This window comes from Ctenopharyngodon idella, chromosome 20 (genome assembly GCF_019924925.1).
Source record: "Ctenopharyngodon idella isolate HZGC_01 chromosome 20, HZGC01, whole genome shotgun sequence".
Lineage (NCBI taxonomy): Eukaryota > Metazoa > Chordata > Actinopteri > Cypriniformes > Xenocyprididae > Ctenopharyngodon > Ctenopharyngodon idella.
Genome location: NC_067239.1, coordinates 10,876,093 through 10,898,531, shown reverse-complemented (window position 1 = coordinate 10,898,531; position 22,439 = coordinate 10,876,093). Strand labels below are relative to the sequence as shown.

Here is a 22,439-nt window from a genome sequence, read left to right as displayed (position 1 = left end):
CTACCATAGTACGATGCATCGTTCTATCAACTAGCTAGTCACGACTGTTTCCCGAAACCGTATTGTCGCAAACCTGTCGTTCAACCACGTTGGTGAATGACGTCACGCAGGTGGTGAGTAATAACTTCTTTAAATTAATCCATTTGAGATCGAATTAATGCTAGATTTTCTGCTATAAATTACGGACATGGCATTAGAGAACTAATTCTCATTTTCCTCAGTTATTTTGCTTTATTTCCAGATTAAATCAAATGCTTGTTCTTACGTACTAGAGCACATACGCACATGCACACTCTTCAAAAACGGTGCTTTAAATCTCTTGACAAACTAAAATATATAAATGACATTTGTATATATTCGAAATAAAAGATATACATTGTACTTAATGTCAGCTTGCTTATTTTGCTCAAGGTAACGATTTATTAAGTCCACATGTCATAAAAACAAGAAACTATGCTTCTAACCACAGCTTGAGAGCTGTCGTTCCAACCACACAAGTTTGCGATGCAGTTTGCAATTGTTCGTATGAACTATGGTTTCGGGAAACACCAAATCGTTGAACTATGTTAGTAACAATGGAAATTGCGATGTTAGTTGGCTAATGATGCTTTTGGGAAACGCACCCCTGAACTACACAATGTTGTCTTTCACTGTATTTCAGAGAGTTTTGCAGATGGATGCTGAGGAAATCCTGCATGAATTCATATATATAGATGAGGCAGGGTTCAACCTCACAAAAGCAAGAAGGAGAGGCAGAAATATCATTGGCCACAGGGCTATAATCAATGTCCCAAGGCAACGTGGGGGTAACATCACCCTTTGCGCTGCCATTTTGTAGCATGGGGTTCTCCTCCGTCATGCCAAAATGGGCCCTTACAACACACCTCACATTCTTGCATTTTTGGACCGATTGCACCACATCGTCACAGCAGGTAATGAAATGCACCAGATACAATACACTGTCATCTGGGACAATGTGTCATTCCACCGCTCTGCTTTGGTCCAGAACTGGTTTCAACACCATCCACAGTTGACAGTACTATACCTTCCACCATACTCTCCGTTTCTAAACCCTATCGAAGAGTTTTTCTCTGCATGGCGGTGGAAGGTTTACGATCTCCAGCCCCAGGCTCAGGTACCCCTCATTCAGGCCATGGAGGACGCCTGTGACCAAGTCGACGCCGCAGCTGTGCAAGGATGGATTCGACATTCAAGACGGTTCTTCCCGCGTTGTCTTGCTAATGAGGATATTGCTTGTGATGTTGATGAAATTCTCTGGCCAGATCCAGCTAGGCGAAGAGATAATGTATAGTATGTTTACTGTAGTATTTTCTGTACAATATTGTCAGTTTTTTCAGATTATTTTTTATGTTTGTTGTTGTTATTTACTGCAATTGTAACCTGTACTGGATACAGTATTTACGTTTGTCTGTTGTTTGCTGAGCTAACAGTGTTATGTAGTGGCATGACAACTGGGACATGTTTTGTTGTGATTCTCCATGTTGACTGATTTGGATAAATGGAGAGAAATCAATGATATTTTCCTCAGTCTGCAGCATTGGTCTTGTGTAGTGTTTGGTGAACTATTGTATAGTTGCACTTTCTCTGTGTACTTCATTTACAGTACTCTAATCACTGAGAATTAGACTTGCTAAAAGTGTTTTAGGTTAGCAATAGCAGTGTGTAACTGGTTCAAAAAGATTAAAGTCATATGAAATGTGTGTGTTTCGTATGGTAACAAAATATTGTTTTTATAAAGTTGTGTATAGTTTTGACAAAAGTGTTCCATTTTGCAAATGATCTGAAGTGTTGTGCTACTTTGGTGTAGGGTTGTGTTAACTGTGTGTAGTGTTTTGACAAACTGGGCCCTGTTTTCAAAATTGTGCTTAAGCAATCGTAAAGAACTGTAATACTGTTAAAAAAAACCCTCTTATTGGGATTCTGGAATGATTTTGCAGCTCAATGTCTATTACAGTATACAACATAAATGAAAGAGTGCAGATACAGTAAAATTAAACAGCTCTATTACACAACTGTAAAGTGATCTTACAGTAGATGAAAAACACTGGAAAAGAAAAGTTAAAATCCCAAAGAATTGAATATGAAATTGGTATGCAACACAATACAGTACAGTAATAAATACATAAATAAATTCAGCATCCTCTGCACCTTCTACCAAATTTCTTTACAGTATACAATACTATAGCAGTGTCTTGGTCTTCTGACAAAAGAATTTCTCTACCTCCATTAAATTTGACAATCATGAGTTTAAAGATGTACATGTGCTACAGTTTACTGTACATAGGACAGTGAAATTTCCCTCATATAAAGTACTGTTACTGTTTGCTCTAATTATACTGTATGTGTAAGTAATAGCCCATAAAAACCTGTAGATGATTCTTTAAGCTCTCTCTGAAGTGTTAGGGTGCATTTTCTAAAGCACATAATCACCTGTGCTTCTATTTATATTATCCTGAGATTCTGATTGGTGTGTCATCAGTTTTGCTACTTAATGTTTACTCATGGATAAATGTGTGCTATTTGAGTTCACACTGTGATGCTTGAGTTAATTATATTATGTGTTTGTGTTTTATGAATGATAACTTGGCTAAACCTGTGTAAAATGAAAGCATTTTTGTGCAGAGTTTTGCAGAAATCATTAAGAAAATTGAAATGTGTTCAACTTCTGGTAACACTTTATTTTGATGGTGACATGTAGTTGCAAAATTACTTATAGTTAGAAGAGTGTCTAAAGTGGACCATTGAAATAAAGTGTAACCAAAGTTTTGAGCAATGTGTCTTTGTTTTGAGAACAAGGCTAAGTAAGTAAGCTACTTTTATACCCTGAAAGTGACCTCCATTTTTGGAAGCTAAAGCTTACTTACCCTTAAAGATACCTGGGTATGTCACATAACCTGCTTTCTGGTAATGAGATGCACCTCTGAGCTATTTTATAGAACTGGTTGTTATAGAATTGATTGATCTAATATGCATTAGACAAATTCAAGATTCACCAAGATTCATAGAAATATATAGAAAATATGCTTGATAAATTATGACAACTATTTCAACCAGTTTACATTTAATGAACTATATAACGACTAGATGTTATGGGGGGTTATTCAACAGAGAACCAGCATAACATATTTTGATAAACATGACATAAGCAATTGATAATGTAGAAAACAGCAGACAATTGTACATAATCAATTGCATGAATGTAGCACTGGCAATTTGTTCAAAAGAGTGAGAAATTGCTTTTATGATGTGCACAAGTGACTAGGTGATGTGGTGGTTGAACAAGTAGTTTTGAGAATGTCAGTTGTGATCTGAGAAATTTACCAAAGTGACTGTAACTCATTGATCATTGATTGATCTAATGCTTTATGCTCTCTTTTATTATAGTGGAATCATCTCGGTAACGTATGTAACCTTGGTTCCCTGAATAGGGAGCGAAACACTGTGATAACCTTCGCTATGGGAACACTTTTGGTGTGACGAACGTCTGAAGCCCTTATACCATCACGCCATTTTATTGGCCAGTAGCGCTTTGCACCGCCCTGAGAATACGTCACATATCAGCGTGCTACGTGCTATTTCATCAGATTTCTATGACGAAGGAAGCACTTATCGAAAGGTATGGGAACAGCCGGTGTCGCAGTGTCTCGTTCCCTATTCAGGGAACCAAGGTTACATACGTAACAGAGACGTTCCCTTTCATAGGTTCTCTCAACATTGCGATAGCCTTCGCTATGGGAACGATATACCATAACGCCTTCTTATACCTGAGGATAGCTGGAAGACCGAGGAAAGAGTCCGCTCAAGCAGATTAATCTTGGGAGCCAGGAGCAATCCTCACATCCAGACCCAACGCATAAACAGTTGGTCAGATCTACGCCACTGGACTGTGTGGTAGACATAGATCTTCAGCGAACTCACCGGGCAAAGGCCAAGAGGCTGTACATCACTCCCATGTGAAATACTCAGCAGATAAAGCTGCCACATAAACCTAAAGAGTGGCAGGGGCTGCCCCTGCCGAAACAACTCTGCATGAGCTCCAGTACTGAACCTACAGGGCAATGACTGGGTCCAGGCCACAATGCCTGCCCAAGAGGCAAAAGCTTCCACTCAACAGCATACAGGTGCCTCGTAGAGGGGGCCCTAGAGCTAAGAATACATTAATGTGTCCTGCTCAGGGGTCACACTCACAGTTTCTGTAAATTAGGACGGGGGGCAGGTCGGGCCTGAGGACAGACTGACCAGATCGGAGCCCCATATCTGAGTGGGCCAGAATAGGGCCACCAACAACACATCTCACTTCGGTGACAGAGGAGACAAAGAGGACCAGACTGGGCAAAGCGCAGTCACGCTCAAAGCAAATAATCCACTTCAACTCGGCCAAACCTCTGCCATGAGTCTCGCCACTTGAGGGTGTAGCCTCCTTGGTCTGCGCTCAAAGAAGGACACACCTCACCATCAGGGGTGAGAACGTAGTCCTCCCTGGTGATTCAAGTACAAGCACCATCCTGACCAGTATATGGCAACTCCTCAAATAGGGTAAGAACCATTTGAGTGCCAGAACACTGCCAGCATCTCTAAACTGTTTATGTGCCACGATGCAGCTCTTTCCAAACTTCAAAGTCAGGCAGCCCTGATAGACTGCCTCCAAGCCTGTGAGGGGTGTGTCATGATAGTTTTGTGTTGTGATAGTTTTGTGACGACAAACGCCCCTAGCTGGACTCCTTTGAGCCTCTGCGCTTAATCACGACTCTGCAGAGGGTGACACTGAGGCAAGATCCCTTGGCTCTTGATCCACCACTGAAATGGTCTCATGTGGAGCAGGCCCAACTGAACTACAGGGGACGCTGCTACCAGAAAACCCATCAGTCTGCAGCATAAACCTACGTGGACCTAACGTCGGGTTCTGAACTGGATCAGACAGTGTTGTAATGACTGAATGCGTGCAGGAGGCCGACGGGCCCACATCGTGCAAGAATCCAAGTCCACGCCTAGAAAAATTGTTTGCTGACTTGGCAGCAACACACTTAAAAGTTGGTAAAAGTTTAAGTGTAAGACTCCTCAATGGTCAAGTATGAAATCTCGATGAGCTACTGCTGAACCCTGTGATTGAGCTAATATCAGCCAATCGTCCAGGTAATTAAAATTCGGATGCCCTGGAGTTGCAATGGGACCAGAGTCGCGTCCTTACACTTTGAGAATGTTTGAGGAGTCAGAGCCAGTCCGAACAGAAGAATGCCGTATTGGTAAGCTTCTTCTAAAAGCAAACCTGAGGATCTTCTTGTGTCTCTTGATGATCTGAATGAGGAATCACGCATCCTTAGATTGATGGGCACGAAGCAGTCTCTGGTTTAGATTGAGACAAGATGGACTTCATGTCAGCATCTTGAACTTGCGTACTCTGAGAATTAGGTGACGCAAGTCCAATCGGACACCAACCAGGATGCTTCTTGGAAGTGACAGCATTTCTTGTCAAGATCTCCCAGACAGCATCATCGTGGGAAAAATCCTGCCGAAACAGGTGGTCACTACAGAAGCTGGATGGAGTAACCATAAAACAGACTGATCCTCGAGATCACTCGATTGGGCAAGCCAGCGCCAACTGCAGAAGTGGGGGCTTGGATGCCAATATAGACCCTGTACACACGCCCTTAGGGCTATCTTCTCAGACTCAGAAAGCTAAAGCGCGGAGAGCGGTCAAAATCAGTCCGAAAAGCAACAAGTGGCGGAACAGGCTGACAAAGAGGCAAATAACTTAGAGATTGCTATAGGAAATTACTCTTAAGCGTGAACACATTGACACAAATGTTCTGGCTCAATGCAACAGCGGAGCTGGCAAGAAGAGAGTAATTAGTCATGCAAATCACTGTTTTGTAGCATGAAGCGTCAAAGCGTCAAGTGTTGTAGTACACGATAACGTAAGTAGCACTTAAATGCAACCAGTCATGTGAAGCGAGTTTTGGTAGCATAAGCGCCGCATCAATCACATGAAGTGAGGATGACCATGGTAAAAGATCATGCAGAGAGAGATAGGGAAAACCCTGTCTGCTTACTCTGTAGCTTGCCATAAGAAATTACTCTTACATGTGAACTCATTCACACAATTGTTCAGCTAAACATTTCCAGTTGGGCTGACAAAAATAGAGTAATTAATCATGCAAAATAGTGTTGGCAGCATGAAGCGCCCAAAAACCGTGTTGCACGATAAATGTGTGCTGCGGATCTCTTCAGAGTCTGTGCCTAAAGCAGTCACACGAAACAAGGGTTGGAAGTGCAAGCGCCAAATCAGATGCACGTGCCTGCATTATGCAGTGCAGAAAAATAGAGAGAGAGATAGGAAAAACCGTCTGCTCACTCTGCAGCCTGCAGCCACTATGGCCTTATTGTTAAAACAACTTTCCATAGGAATTACTCTTAATTACGTGAACTCATCCACTCGTTTCATCCAGCTCAAAGCAGCAGTGGAGCGGAACAAAATAGTAATTAGTTGGGCAGACTATGCTTGGTAGCATGAAGCATCAAAGTATAGTGCACAACAAAATGTCTGCTGCAGAACTCCTCAGAGTTTGCGCCTAAGCTGTGACACAAAACGAGTTGGAAGCATAAGTGCCAACTCAAATGCATGTGCCTGCATTAACGCAGTGCAGAAAATAGATAGAGTGTAACGAATTACAGGTATTTAATTAATTAGCTCAAATTATGGGTGAAATATATATATAATTAAATCATAACGAGTTATGATTAATTATAATATAAATTGACCAAAAAGGGAATTATGCACATATATTGTGAATTAATTACAACGGATTATAATTAATTACATATATGGTTCAGGATTAGTTCTAGTTTAATAGTTAATTTAGAAAGACTGGTCTAGTTCATCCAGCAAACTATCAGCTTTCTTATTGACTATTATAAAAGGAAGTTATTCCTCGGGCCATGAAGAATAATTTCCTATTCTAGCATTAAAGCATAAAGCAGTTTGCAAAATCGGAACGTAGAAGTGACTTGATTTTCTGAATGAGCAACAGAAACAATAGAGCATGAATATAATGTATTTAATAGATACGAACTACGAATATATGACTAAAAATACAACAAACGAACATACACAGAATAAAACGAAATTAAAGTCAAGAAAACAGAGGTGATCAAAGAAATGGCAAAATTACAAACAGTTAAAACCTTTGAGAGCCAGCAAGGAAACTCAACTTACACGTGGAGCTTAAAACGCTTCGAAAAGAATGGTTCTATACTTGCATAGGTTCAGGTGCTGCAGTTGCTTCGTCTTTCTGCAGGAGTTTCAGTTGCGTGCAATCTGGAGCGATTGGTCCTTTTCCGAGAAAGGGTTCTTCGGCGGGATTTTCAAACAAGGGTTTAACTTAAGAGTAAGATAACCGGAAAATAAAGAAGAGAGAGTCCGTCTGAAGAATGAAGGCTTTAGGCAACGAATGAAGAAGGCTTGACAAAAGAAAACTTGCTGCAATGAAGAGACGCGTGTCGTTGCCTTTTATGGACAAACAAACCAGAACGCCTCCTTGGATGCGCCAGCCAATGGCAAGGGTGTAATTTTGGCGGGCAAACTTTTTCTTTGTCTCCATTTACGACCTAATTTGCATAGTATATGACGTGTCAGATCTGAGTACATTTTCTTCGAAGTACTATTAAAAATAGAAAAATGCATTTTACAGTAATGTAACATACATTGTTAATTAGAACATTCAGAGAGGTTTACAACGAGACTAAACTTGCCAGGTGGCAAAACATAAAGTATAAATTCAGTTTATACTTGAATTTATGATTTAGAATAAAACTAACACAACTACAGTCATAGCTAAGCTTATATACTAGGGATACATACATGCAGCTTGAAAACAACAACAGGCAAACTTTGGCATAGTCATATTTTGAGAATAAATGTACATACAATCTCCATGCGTGTTTGTGTTTGTCTGTATGTGTGTGTGTGATGTGTATTGGGGTTTTAGCATAGCCTTAGCCCCACCCGGGTGACTCTTTGAAGTCCCTGGAGCTGGTGAGAATATCTTCTGTTTTTCTTCAATGAGGTAACAAAGGTGCCAATGGGGCAATTGGTCCCAGACTTGCCGGAGCCGATTCGTGATTTATATGCACAGTTCAGGAGGCTAAAAGCATTCTGAAAATTCTAAAGTTGGTCGGCTATTCTGATCTTGTACAGACGCTACAAGAGATAGGAAAAACCGTCAGCTCACTCTGCAGCCTGAAGCCACTAGGGCATTAGTGTAAAAAATAGCTTGCCATATGAATTACTTTTAATAGGTGAACTCACCCACTCATTGTTTCAGCTCAATGCAACAGCAGAGAGAAATAGTAATTAGTCAGGCAGACTAATGCTTGGTAGCATGAAGCGCCAAAGCATAGTGTACGACAAAATGTCTGCTGCAGAGCTCCTCAGAGTTTGCGCCTAAAGCTGTGACACGAAACAAGAGTTGGAAGCGAGGCGCCAAATCAAATGCACGTGCCTGCATTAATGCAGCGCAGAAAATAGAGAGAGATAAGAAAACCGTTAGCTCACTTTGCAGGATGCAGTCACTATTGCATTAGTGTTAAAAACAGTTTGCCATAGAAATTACTCTCAATACGTGACTCGGCCACTCATTTCCAGCTCAAAGCAGCAGCGGACCTGAAATGAGTAGGAGTTCGTCGGGCAGACTAGGGCCTGGTAGTATGAAGTGCCAAAACCATATCGCACAACAAAATGTCCACTGCTGAACTCATCAGAGTTCGTGCCTAAAAGCAGCCACACGAAACAAGAGTTGGAAGCGTAAGCGCCAAATCAAATGCTTGTGTCTGCATAAATGCCTCTCGTGCGGTTTAATAAATAAGAGAAACATTTGATCCAGGGAAGGGGAAGAGCAAGAGAGGAATGTCTGTCAGCTTGCCCATTAAAACCCCTAGCTTATATACTACAGTGCATGTCACCACATCCAATAACTCATTACAGGACGGAGAAATGCGTCTCTCGTCTCCACTCGGAGGGAGAGCATCATTCAAATTGTCTGCGAGTCCAGGGCCGCTGTAGAGCACGCGTCATCCGGCCCACAGCCGAAAGAATCGATTTACGAGCTTCCAGAGCAGGAATCAGATTTTTATAAATCATCGGATTCACGAAGCACTCCTCTGTTGAGGGCATGTAATCCGGGGGGAGAGAGAGAGAGAGAGAAAGGGAATTCCGTTCGCTCACTCTCCATACACTCGGGCTCATGTTGCACCCCAAATGTCCAGCTCGTGCGGCGCCTAAGCAACCGCAGAACTACAGTGAGGGTTGAACGACCACCTTTCTTTCCTCAGAAAGAAAGCGAGCCTACTAGAGTGCAACACTTACAAATACAGGTTATTACAGAGACATCAATCAGATAGGCCACTATAAGCACCACTCAACTGACAATTAATCAATTCTGGACACAATTAAAAAAAAAAGAAAAAAAAAAGAAAAGAAAAGCAATGTATTGGCAGATTATGACAACTACTTTAACCATATTGCATTTAATGATTAACTAATGAACTAATGAGATAATGAACTAATGCCTAGATGGGGGGGTGGGGGTATATTTTGTATATACCGTATATTTTGATCAGCATGGCATAAGCAAATGATAATGTAGGAAACAGCAGACGATTTTTTTTTACAGTAAAATACAGTTGATTGTACAGTTATTTACTGTAATCTACAGTATGTTACTGTAAAGATACCATGCACTAAATTAAAATTTGTTACCTCATTTCACTTGCAAAAACCGACTGCCTAAAATTGCCCAACTGCCATTTAAATTTATAAACTAATATTTATTATATGCTAGTAATGTGAGCATATTATTACTATGAGCTTACTTCATTAGAGCCCACTAAAAACATTTTAAATAAAGAGATTTTCACTGCATCAGCAACTACACAGTCACCATCTGTTAAATAAAACAACATGCAATATATCATCAATGTTTCTTGATGTTCTCCTGAACTTAAGCACAGGCTCTACTCTTCAGCACAATGGTGACCCACAAAACTCAATTTTACAGTAAACTACTGGCAACAATGTTAAAACCTTTGAGCAAACATTACTAACAAACTAAAATTTGACATCACCATGAAAGTACAGCAAGACTTCCAACAACAATCAGTTAAAAATATTTTTTTAAACACCACACATATATAAAAAATCAGCACATCAATCTCAACAATGGTGGCAATAAAAAAAGAAAATTCAGCTGCACAATTTATTCATGCTGCAGTGCATGCTGGGAGTTTTGTACTATGCTGGCACCCAGCATGCATTGCGACATTAAACTTTTCAATGTCACCATTGTTGAGATTCATATTCTGATTGTTGATGTCTCTGCTGTCCAAGTTATGCAGGAGCTCAAAATATTTTATACACTATATGACTTCAATATTCTTCTAAATAAAAAAATGTTGTTGGTTCTTACACTGTTGAATCACAGACATAGTATAATCAATAAACATAAAATACCCATTAAATCGAAGACTACACAGAAAGAGTTCAGTGAATTAGACAAGTCCAAGATGATTACAGCATCACCACAACAGCCAAAAAATCCTGATCAACTTCATGTTGGCTTTTTCCTGCCATAACAAATGTGTTTTATAAACGCTCAGTTACAGCAGCCAGAGAATGCTAATGTTAAAGAGTCAAGAGTCCAACTAAAGCAGACACTGGTCACCACAATGGTGACTGCTGTTACATACAGAAGGGGACGGAGACACTGATGGAATATAAACCAAGTTTATTGAACAGACCGAGAGCGTAAGCAGAGTGCAAGTGAGTAGTGGCTGATGCAGTTCGTGGCAGATGTGACCGTAGAGCTGATACTTGTCTTGTGATTTCCAGGGATCGTGGATGGCGGGCAGACGAGGAGCAGACCAGACACAGAGACACTCACGGGAGACGAGGAGAACACTGGGAGACGAGGAGAACGCTGGAGACAGGTGAGTATTCTTCAAAGGAGTCCTTAAGGTAAGCATAACAGGTGAGTATGCATTAACGAGACCGGACAGTGACTGTGTGCGCTGCTGTGTCTTTTGTAGTGCTCTTGTATGTTTGCTCCTGAAGGCCGTGGACCCCGACGTTGTGGTGGTCGGCCTCTGCCACGCAGAGCTGGTCTGTTGGGATGGCTGGCATGGAACTCTTCTAGTAGACTTGGGTCAAGTATATCATTTCTGGGAACCCATGACCGTTCTTCGGGGCCGTACCCCTCCCAGTCCACCAAGTATTCCAGGTGACCACCACGGCGCCGGGAGTCCAAGATGTCTCGAACCAGGTATGCTGCTCCGTCGTCCACGATCAGAGGAAGGGGGGGTTCCTCGGGCTCGCCAGGCTCTGTGGGGAGAGGAACAGAGGAGTGATGAGTTTTTAACAGAGAAACATGGAACACGGGATGAATCTTGTACTCTGGGGGAAGCTGTAGCTGGTAGGTGACGGGACTGATCTGATGGAGAATGGTGAAGGGGCCAATGAATCTAGGGTTCAGCTTCCTACAGGGCAGGCGCATCCTGATGTCCTTGGTCGACAGCCAAACCTTCTGTCCTGGCTGGTAGTTGGGTGCTTCAGAACGCTGAAGGTCAGCTGCCATTCTGCGCCTGCGTAGGGCTCGTTGGAGTTGGAGATGTGCTGAGTCCCAGACCCTCTCGCTCTCCCGGAACCAGTAGTCCACCGCTGGCACGTCTGATGGTTCCTCGGTCCAGGGGAACAGTGGGGGTTGATAGCCGAGTACGCACTGGAAGGGAATAAGCCCAGTGGTAGGTTGACGGAGGGAGTTCTGGGCGTACTCGGCCCAACCCAGAAACTGGTTCCAGGAGTCCTGTACAGTCCTGAACAACGGCCGATCTCCTGTATCTTCCTCTCCCTCTGCCCGTTTGTTTGGGGATGGTAGCCGGAGGAGAGGCTTACGGTCACACCTAGGAGCTTGAAGAACGACTTCCAGACTCGGGAGGTGAACTGTGATCCACGGTCAGATACAATATCTTCGGGAAGTCCATAGTATCTGAAAACACAGTTAAACATTATTTCCGCAGTTTCCATAGCTGTGGGAAGTCCTCGCAGGGGAAGAAAATCGATCCACCACCACCATTACACAGGCGCATCCGTCAGAGACTGGAAGGTCCGTGATGAAATCTACTCCTAGGTGTGACCAGGGGCGATTAGGAACGGGCAGAGTTTATAATTTCCCGGAGGGAAGATGGCGTGGGCTTTTCGAGATGGCACATTCCCTGCACCCTTGCACGTACCTCCTGACGTCAGCTGCCATGTTCGGCCACCAGAAGCGTTGTTTTAACAGCGAGAGGATTTCATTGACCCCTGGGTGGCCAGTGCCCAGTGACGTGTGTGATGCGTGGATGAGGGGAGTGCGCTGTGTCCAGGTGATGTACTGCAAACCTTGGGGGCAACCCAGCGGGGGGTTGGTGGAGGCATTGGACTCGGGCAGGGTCTCTTCTGACCAGACGATAGGGTCCACAAAGAGTTTCTCAGGGAGTATGGGTTCTGGGTCTTCGGTGCTCTCATCAGGTCCATGAATGCGAGAAAGAGCATCAACGTTCTTTGATCCTGGTCGATAGGAGATCATAAAATTGAATCTGGTGAAGAAAAGGGCCCATCTTGCTTGACGTAGGTTTAACCTTTTGGCGTCCCGTAGGTACTCCAGGTTCTTATGGTCCGTCAGAACCACAAACGGATGTTGGGCCCCTTCGAGCCAATGCCTCCACTCCTCCAGGGTGAGCTTGATGGCAAGAAGCTCCCTGTTCCCGATGTCGTAGTTTACCTCCGCCGGGTTGAGTTTGCGGGAGAAGGCGGCACATGGGTGAAGTCTACTGGGGTTCCCCTGCTGCTGGGAGAGGACCGCTCCCACTCCTGTGGTGGAAGCATCAACCTCGACGATGAAGGGTGTATCTGGGTCGGGATGGACCAGGAGGGGAGCAGAGGTGAATGCTTCCTTCAAGGTGTCGAAGGCTTGAGTGGCGGCTGGGGACCAGGACAGAGACTTGGGCTTACTGTGTAACAGGTTTGTGAGAGGAGCGGTGATGGTACTGTAGTTATGGATGAATCTTCTATAGAAATTAGCAAAACCCAGGAATCTTTGCAGTTCTTTGACAGATGTGGGGATGGGCCAGTCTTTGATAGCGGAGACCTTTCTCTCGTCCATCCGGATGCCACTGCGATCGATGTTGTAGCCAAGGAACTGCACTGAGGGCTGGTGGAAAATACATTTCTCGGCCTTGAGGAACAGGTTGAAAGCCCTCAGGCGTTGCAGGACCTCCGCAGCGTGGCGGCGATGGTCGGCCAGGCTCCGGGAGTAGATCAAGATGTCGTCGATGTAGACCAGAACTGACTTGTACAGGAACTCCCGGAGCACCTCATGCATAAAGTCCTGAAATACGGAGGGGGCGTTGATGAGTCCATAGGGCATAACAAGGTACTCGTAGTGACCGGTAGGGGTCACAAAAGCTGTCTTCCATTCGTCCCCCTCACGTATTCGGATGAGGTTGTAGGCGCTGCGGAGGTCCAACTTGGTGAACACAGTGGCACCTCGGAGATGTTCCAGCGCTGATGGGACGAGAGGAAGTGGGTATCTGAATTTGACAGTTATTTTATTTAAAGCTCTATAATCTATGCAGGGCCTCAAGCCTCCGTCCTTCTTCGCCACGAAAAAGAAGCTGGAAGCAGCAGGGGAAGTAGACGGACGAATGTAGCCTTGGGATAGAGCTTCAGTGATGTAGTCCTCCATGGCCTTCTCCTCCGGCGCAGTCCCATGGCCGGTGTGGAGGCAGCGTGGGGGCCTTCTTAGGACAGAAGACATCGCTGAAGTGGGAGTAACATTTAGGAATGTCTTGAACGATTTTCAAGGGGACTTTCCACAGACATAGCGCAGACTTGAACTTTCTCAGAACGTGGAGAACTCGGAACAGGGAACTCAGGAAAACAGTTATTAAAACATTGGTTACCCCACTTCAGGATTTCTCCTGTCCTCCAGGAGATGATGGGGTTGTGCTGCTCCAACCAGGGGTGCCCTAAGATCATGTCAGCGGTTGAGTCCTCCAGAACCAGCAGGTGTATTTCCTCTACGTGAAGGATGCCGATCTGGAGTTGAATTTTCTATTTGCATGGGATCGTTGGCTGGTTCTGGGGAGCTGACGGATTCTGGACGGTGGAGGATGGATGGGAAAAGTGGCTGGCCCTGGTGCTCTTCGAGACACGACTGCATACGAGTGGCGAATCTGACGGAGAGTTGGATAAACCATTCGAGCCCGATGGAGTCCTCGTATGCAGCGAGATGCAACCGCACGCGGGGGTCCAGACCTTGACGGTAAGTGGTGATCAAGGCTTGTTCGTTCCAACCACTTGATGCAGCAAGGGTTCTAAACTGGAGAGCATAATAAGTCACAGACATGGAACCTTGTTTTAATTGATATAATCTCTCACCAACAGATGAATCCCAGGCAGGTCTTCCAAAAACTTCTTTGAAATGAGTTATGAAACTTGACAGAGACTGAACAATGGGTTTTTTCTGTGACCAGAGTGGCTCAGCCCAGCGAAGAGCTTTTCCGTCAAGTTGAGAGATTATAAACACCACTTTTGAGCTTTCGGTGGGATACAAGTGCGGTTGCATCTCCAGGACCAGCGAACACTACAGCAGGAATCCGTTGCAATCCTCCGCCGAACCAGAGAAGGGCGCCAGTTTGGCCATGGGACTGGCGACCGCTGGTGGTGAAGGAGAAGCGGCGGGGAATGCGGAAGTAAACGCTGGCGGTGTTGTCGTGGGAGTGCTGGAGAGTGTGCGATGAAGTGCATCCACAAGATCTTGGAATGGATCCGGAGCGCTCATTCTGGCTGCTCAGACGGTTACGGTCCGGTCTTCTGTTACACACAGAAGGGGACGGAGACACTGATGGAATATAAACCAAGTTTATTGAACAGACAGAGAGCGTGAGCAGAGTGCAGGTGAGTAGTGGCTGATGCAGTTCATGGCAGATGTGACCGTAGAGCTGATACTTGTCTTGTGATTTCCAGGGATCATGGATGGCGGGCAGACGAGGAGCAGACCAGACACAGAGACACTCACGGGAGATGAGGAGAACACTGGGAGACGAGGAGAACGCTGGAGACAGGTGAGTATTCTTCAAAGGTAAGCATAACAGGTAAGTATGCATTAACGAGACCGGACAGTGACTGTGTGTGCTGCTTTTGTAGTGCTGTTGGTAATGGTGCTGATGCGTGGCAGGTGTGGATGATTAGTATTCTGGTGAGGGAGTGCGCTGTGATTGGGTGACTGTGGAGCCTGGCGTGTCTGTGACAACTGCAAACTTCAATAAATTTTTATTTTCAATAAAACATCAACATCCAAATCTGTTAATTCTCAACAAGAACCTCTGTACATGTATGAAAGAATAATGTCAAACTGGTTTGTAAACTGGTTTGACACTCAGCGTGGCTGAAGTCAGTTGTAGTTGTGTGTCTGCTCGTCTCTTCTCTTTTTTCTGGTCTTCTTTCTCTGTCCTTCAGTGATTCTGCTTATCAGGTGTTCATCAGTGTCTGATTTCACTTATTTCTTTTAATTAACTCTGTCAAGTGGACTATATTAGTGAACTAATGCAGGGAATAGTGAATGAGGGTATAGGGTGTGATTTAGAACACAGCCTCTGAGTGTCGACTTTGAGCGCTGTTAACTCACAGTATATTCCTGTAGGCTACTTTCTCGAAAATGACAAATATTACCCAGAATGCATTGTTTTCTACAGTATATTACTGTTTTAATGGAAAATGGCTTGTTACTGTCAGAATTTGGCCGTTTTTTTACAGCAAGGTTTAACAGTGTGCATAAATGTACATGAGCATTGTAAATTTGTTCAAAAGAATAAGAAATTGTTTTTATGATGTGCACGTGATGAGATGATGTGGAGGTTAAACAAGTTTTGAGAATGCCAACTGTGAAACGTACCAAAGTGACTAAGAAAAACTGTACATTTATATAAGATTCACTTTCACTTATGTATATTTTTACATATACATAATATAGGCTATGCTTGTATAAATGGGTAGAAATGTCGAATCTACAGGTTACATCAAAGGCTCATTTATTGTCTATGTTAAAACCCCCAAATTTATCATCACTTAATCTAGCACTGAAGACAATGCTGTTTAGTAACACTGCTGTTTGTTGTACACAAATTCTTTGTCTTTGTACCCTAACCCTTTGGCTTTGTACAACAAAAGCCAAATTACAAGTTTTGTTTAAATGCATAGCATTTAGGGTTTGGTTTCCTAAGGTTCTCTGTCCTGCTAAATGTTTGGACAAAATCCTAATTAATATCAATGACTGAAGGTTTTGTTTGTATGTGCTATATTCATGATAAATATCTTATTGCTAGAGACAATATATTTTTACAACAGGGCTGTGTGCCATTAATATGAACAGGTTCAAACAGGATGCAGAATTGTAATTCTAATTTAAATTTAAAGAATACAAAAAAATTTAATAAACTTCAAATATATTCATATAACTGCTAGTAATTTTTAATACACTATTTTTACAGTATTAACACCAAAATACACTGAAATTTTTAGAACCATTAGATAGTAATAATCAATGTTTTACTGTAATTACTAGTACAACTTAATGAAGTGAGTGAAGATCAGCATTAGACCATTATGAGTGTTCTAACTAAAGAAAAAAAAGTCTAAAGTCTCAAGACGTAATATAGGTGAAAAAAGATGTCTATAAGGTGAAAAAAGGTGATAAAAATCAGAGCATGTTGCCACTTGGGCAAAATGGCAGTTAATTTCTGTGGAATTGGTGGCGATTTACTGAGCTGAGGGTAAGAGGTCTGAATTTTCCTCTGGTATTTCAAACTCAACCTCCCAAGACCTCACTTGCTAATCCCTCAGCGTATAGGGAGAGAGCTGATCAGACCTGACGAGGCCCCACCCCCACCCTGGACCGGACTGTGAATTCACAGAGGAGGGCCACACAATAAACAATAAACAGTCCTGGGGCTGCTACAATCAGGGAACCCCCTCCCCCCACAAGCCCAACAACCCTGAACAAACTTTAGGTGGGAAGCACTTCAGCATCCCCTTCAAGGCACTAAAAGAAAGCATAAAGCAAGAAAAGTCTGTCTATCTATCTATCTGAATTGTTTTTTAATGTTAACCTAAAACATTTACATTATATAACTATAATGCCACTAAAATGTCACACTGTAGGTTAATTGTTTCTGTACATTATATAATTATATAGTACCAATGGTTTATTAATAAAATTGTTCAATAATATTTTAATTAAATTAAAATAACACACTCATGATCTGCGGTTCTTATTTATGTGAACATCCTCTGCCAAACTGCCAAAATGACCATAAAAGCATAACTATAATAATAATAATAATAATAATAATAATAATAATAATAATAGCCTAATTAGCCTAAATGGTCCTAATTTAAATTAAGTGTTTTAACTACTATGTACCATCTAAATGAATCATTTGATAAAATGCACTTTATTGTGTAGATGTTTTCGTTGTACTATATTTAAAAAATACCTTATGTAATTACAGCTGTAATTTATTTCTGTAATTACATCTATAATTACACTGTTGATCCTGACACCTTAACCGACCCTTAAACCGAACATACCACGAAACCTGTCCCAATATTCGTATTACACCTCAATAGCAGCAAAAGTGTTTACAACATGAACACAATGAGTACATTTTACCTAACTTTTTTCTCATTCTGATGCAAGTAGGCTACTATAACAAAGTGACCAATAAAAAATAAAATTATAAATACTTACAAGATTTCTGTCATTGAGGGAAACGTTGGAATAACATCTATGCCCATGCATGAGACAGCGAAGACTTTCCATTGGGAACACTCACAACCATGAGGACATGAATTCGTATGTCCGATCACACACACAGGTGACAGCATCAACAATAACAGCACACGTGTCGCCATGATATAAAGAATAAATGTATTTTCTTCCGCTGGAAAACTGCAATCGCTCCACTCGGTTTGGACGGTAAATAGTGACACAAACACTGACGAGCAGTTTAAAAGCTCAAACTTGCTTGAGTGTGAGAGTCAGCAAGTGAGTAAGAGAGCCTGTGAGTGAAGCGGACTGCTGAGGCGCCCTTGCGGTTGCTATGGGAACTGAATAGTTATATGCGACATAAAAACGTCTCTCATTTAGGCTCTACTAATAATTGCGTGTATTATTCGTACAGGTAGGCTACAGGTACAAAAATATCGAAAAATCATAAATAGTCAGGGGGAGTGTTGGGCAATTGTCAGTTTTCATTTCAGTTACAACATACAATGGATTATCAAAATTAAAACACAAAGAACATTTTTCAGGAAATTATGCAGTCTAAAGAATTTATTTCTTTTGTATATAGGTAATATTTTATATATTTTATATTTCATTATATTTGTATAGCCAAATATATAGGCCTAAATCCCGAAGTCGTGACAATTATATAGCCTATGATGACAAATGTAAATGACAAATATGTAAATGTTTTAAATGTGTCAATTATGTGTAATACATAACAAAATGTGTAAAAAGAGCAATACACAAACTTTATATATGGGCTACTGATAAAATGTTGGCAGATCTTCTTTGTGATCAGCCTAGTTCAATTTGAAATCGTTTATAGCTGATTACAAAACTACCACAGGTTAGCATTAGTTTGGCTAACTGTTTAATATGAATGGATAAATGAATATATTATGAATTAATTAATTATTTTAATTTACTCACTGTATTCCAAATGAGTAAAACAGATCAGTTACTCACAACATCACTATGCCTCTTTTCGGATAGGCCCTATCTGAATAATGCCAGCAAATTAAGCTGCATTTTCTAAAATGCTAAACTTTTTTGTCTTCAGTCGCGGAGATCTGCGCAATCAGGGCTGTTCGTTTACGGCGCACACTTGTGAGGCAATAAAATAATTTTTTTAATATTTTTTAAAACACGTACTATTTTAAACAAATTATTAAAAATGTGTATAATACACATTATAATATAATATAATATAATATAATATAATATTTAATATAATATGAAGGAGTTCTGAAACGTAACCTGTACGGCGCCGATGGCAAAACTACAACTCCCATGATTCATAGCGTTTGTTGTATTCCTGTTAGGCGGCCAGTTCAAGTTGCCATAGCAGAGGATGGCGGTGTCTTACATTGATCCCCTAAGATAACCATCAAACCGCTGGGCTCACGGGTAGGGGTAGTTTTATGTACGTTTCTTGTAGTTTTACAATTCTGTGATTCGGTATTATATTATACAAACGGACAAGGCTTTGTAACATCTCACAAAGAAAGGCTGTAAGCACAAAGCTAACTAGCTTGATGGTTCTACGTCAGTTCTCTGTGCCAAGCCGAGTGTTTACAAGATCTTGATTTTCAAAAAATTGACGATTTAATTGATTAGACCAGTGATCATCAGCCTTAAACATTTAATTAATCTGAATACTTTCTCGCTAGGTGTAACTTAATTACACACGTCTAATAGTTAGGCAAACATATCATGCATGTGTCAAGATTGGAAATGTTGTTTCTGATTTCAGTTTAGTGCTGTTGCTTATTTTCAGCCATTGGCTCATGTCAGCATGGACTCCTCCAGTGAATCTGACACCTATGACAGACCCAGGGGGCATCGATCGCGGGTCAGAGAGAGACGAATAAGGCCTGACAGCAGGTTTCCTAGGGATACGCATGTATCAGACATATCAGACAAAATTGACACTTTAGCAAACACTCTACAGGTAAGCTGCCCTTTTCTTTACGTGAATGCCTACTCTGTTGTGTACAGCTGGGATCACTGGGGTCTTTTGACATGCAAGCTTGTGCTTTTGTGCAGGATACAAGCCGAAATCTAAACAAAGTGGATCAGATGTTGGGACAGTATAAGGAACACACAGACGACCAAGCTGAAGCCATGGCGACGGTGAGTATTGCTACCCAGAGTTGCATGGGATTGTCTCTAATTTCAGATAAGGGTGTTGTTTTGAGTGCTTGTCCTGCGTTCTAGCTGAGGGAGAGCTTAGAGGAGTCCATCCAGCATCTGCAGGGGCAGCGGCTGAGGAGGACCACCGGTAGGTGGAGCGCCTCCCTCTCTACACTGCACACCAGTGACCTGGAAGATGGCAGCGCCTCAGGTACAGCACAGGCTATAACTTGCTTGTTTAAATGAGTGGAGGCTTGTCTATACATTTATTATTATTTGTACAAATGATTATTAGTAATAGTGTGAATGCTAATACATGATGCACAGTATATACTTCCCGCTAAAACTACTAGTATCTTTTCCAGGGGCTGACTTAGTGAGTCCCTAAGCAATTCCAGGTATGGGGCCCTAACACCCTTTTATTTTGTAGCCCTATACCCTAAGTTAACATGAGAGGGGAACAACTAAGCCTAACAAATTTACACAGATGCTCACTAATAAAGCAAATAAAAATAATATAAGGAACACATTTGTAAATCTTAATGTAATGAAATTATGGTCATCATGTTAATGTATAAACCATAAAATATCATGCACTATACGCAGGTATATCTCCCAACTAGCCCTACACAAACTATTCTTAGGTAAAAAAACTGCCCTATTTATTCTTAACTATATATCTTTACTGGTGATTGAAATCTCAGTGCATTATTCTTAATAACTATATTTATTTACACCAAACATTTTATAACACATCTCTGAAAAGCAGTCATTGTACTCCCTACTGTTGCTATAGTAACGAACGCAATTTTTATGCGAAGCTAATTAACAGATAAATGGCACACTCTTATTTCATTGTTGTTCACCCAAATATAAGGATTTTTATTTTTATTACTCACCCTCATGTCGTTCCACACCCGTAAGAACTTCGTTCTTCTTTGAAACACAAATTAAGATATTTTTGTTGAAACCCGAGAGGTATATGAGTCCTCCATAGACGGCAATTTAACCACCAATTTCAAGGTCCAGAAAGGTACTAAAGACATAGATAAAAAGTCGACATGACTGCAGTGGTTCAACCTTAATGGTATGAAGCGACGAGAACCACTGCAGTCACGTCGACTTTTTTAACAACGTCTTTAGTACCTTTTTAATGTTGTTATTTTTTAGCAAACAATTTACTTCATACATTAAGTTTAACAGCATTAAGTTAAAGGATTATTTCACTTTAAAATGAAAATTACCACATGATTTACTCACCCTCAAGCCATCATAGGTGTATATGACTTTCTTCTTTCAGACGAATACAATCGGAGTTATATTAATAATCACCCTGATGCTCCTAAGCTTTATAGTGGCAGTGCACGGAAACCACCTCTTTGAAACTAAAGAAAGTGCATCCATCCATTATAAACTTTCTCCACACGGCTCCGGGGGGTAAATAAAGGCCTTCTGAAGCGAAGCGATGCATTTGTGTAAGAAAAATATTCATATTTAACAAGTGCTCATATGCATTTTAGACACATTATGTTCTTGCTCCCCGCATGCAATAAACGTACGTCCATGAATGAGCGGGATAATGTCAGTGGTATGACACATTTCAGAAATTTGTCAAAATGACAAATTAAAATAATCAGAGCTAAATGTATTTTAATATTTTTTATAAGCAAAGCTCTGCTGTTAATGAGCTCACACTTGCTGTAGCTCTAAACCTTCTGTTCGCACATGTGCAGTACTAATGGAACGGTCCACTCTAACCCATGATAGGGGGGCCTGCATTTGTGCACATGTAATAATAATGTTAAAACTTTAATGGTGATATCCTGACCAAACAAAATATGATTAAAAAAATGAATAGGTTATGATTTATATAGGCTTCTGGGAATTTAATGATTCCCTGGGGCCCTTATCTTCTAATAATAAGAAGAAAGGTTTCTTGAGTGCCATATCAGAATATTAGAATGGTTTCTGAAGGATCATAGTAGTCACTGGCCCCGTACACTGTGCAGCTAAATTCGGTTGTCGGTTCACCTTTTGGTGCTTAATTGCGTTCTGTACACACACAGTTCAGTAAAATATGGGAGTGACAACCGCATTCTACATTCTACAATTCTATGCAGTGTGTACAGAACCGAACTGAATGTTTATCTTCTGTATTTGTGGTGAAGAAATCACAGGGAAAGCAGCACGAGCACTGAGTGTTGCCAGATTTTTCTAGAAAAACAGCAAATAAGATCAAGCCCATTATAAACTGAAATAAATGGAAATGTGTTATGCTGAAAATAAGACGAAAATATTGCGACCCACTTCTGCTCACTTTAATAACTCTGTAAACTCGATCGCTTTATGAGCCAAGCTTAAACAACAAGCTCAAAAACTCTTGAAATAAGTGAACATGGCAACACCGCG

At 41.6% G+C, this 22,439-nt stretch overlaps 3 protein-coding genes across 14 annotated transcripts in view; 1 reads left to right on the top strand and 2 right to left on the bottom strand.

Annotated features, from left to right (window-relative positions):
- Nucleotides 1–18,391, bottom strand: part of tshr (thyroid stimulating hormone receptor) — a 68,408-nt gene extending 50,017 nt beyond the window's left edge. For 2 of the 4 annotated variants that reach the window (XM_051876008.1, XM_051876007.1), the window contains exon 1: nucleotides 17,859–18,389. In XM_051876008.1, the coding sequence (XP_051731968.1) occupies nucleotides 17,859–18,022 (164 nt within the window). In that variant the 5' untranslated portion in view covers nucleotides 18,023–18,389. Of the gene's footprint in view, nucleotides 1–17,858 lie in introns of all 4 variants that reach the window. The other 2 variants (XM_051876004.1, XM_051876006.1) reach the window with 2 other exon arrangements.
- Nucleotides 1–22,439, bottom strand: part of LOC127502714 (DNA polymerase zeta catalytic subunit-like) — an 845,784-nt gene that overhangs the window by 763,708 nt on the left and 59,637 nt on the right. The window lies entirely within an intron of this gene.
- Nucleotides 19,172–22,439, top strand: part of LOC127502722 (centrosomal protein of 128 kDa) — a 128,809-nt gene continuing 125,541 nt past the window's right edge. For 6 of the 9 annotated variants that reach the window (XR_007926907.1, XM_051875987.1, XM_051875986.1 and 3 more), the window contains exons 1-4: nucleotides 19,227–19,320; nucleotides 19,675–19,848; nucleotides 19,944–20,030; nucleotides 20,115–20,241. Coding sequence is in view for 8 of the 9 variants with exons in the window: in XM_051875987.1 (XP_051731947.1) it covers nucleotides 19,693–19,848; nucleotides 19,944–20,030; nucleotides 20,115–20,241 (370 nt within the window). In the remaining variant the exon portion in view is untranslated. Of the gene's footprint in view, nucleotides 19,321–19,650; nucleotides 19,849–19,943; nucleotides 20,031–20,114; nucleotides 20,242–22,439 lie in introns of all 9 variants that reach the window. The other 3 variants (XM_051875981.1, XM_051875982.1, XM_051875984.1) reach the window with 3 other exon arrangements.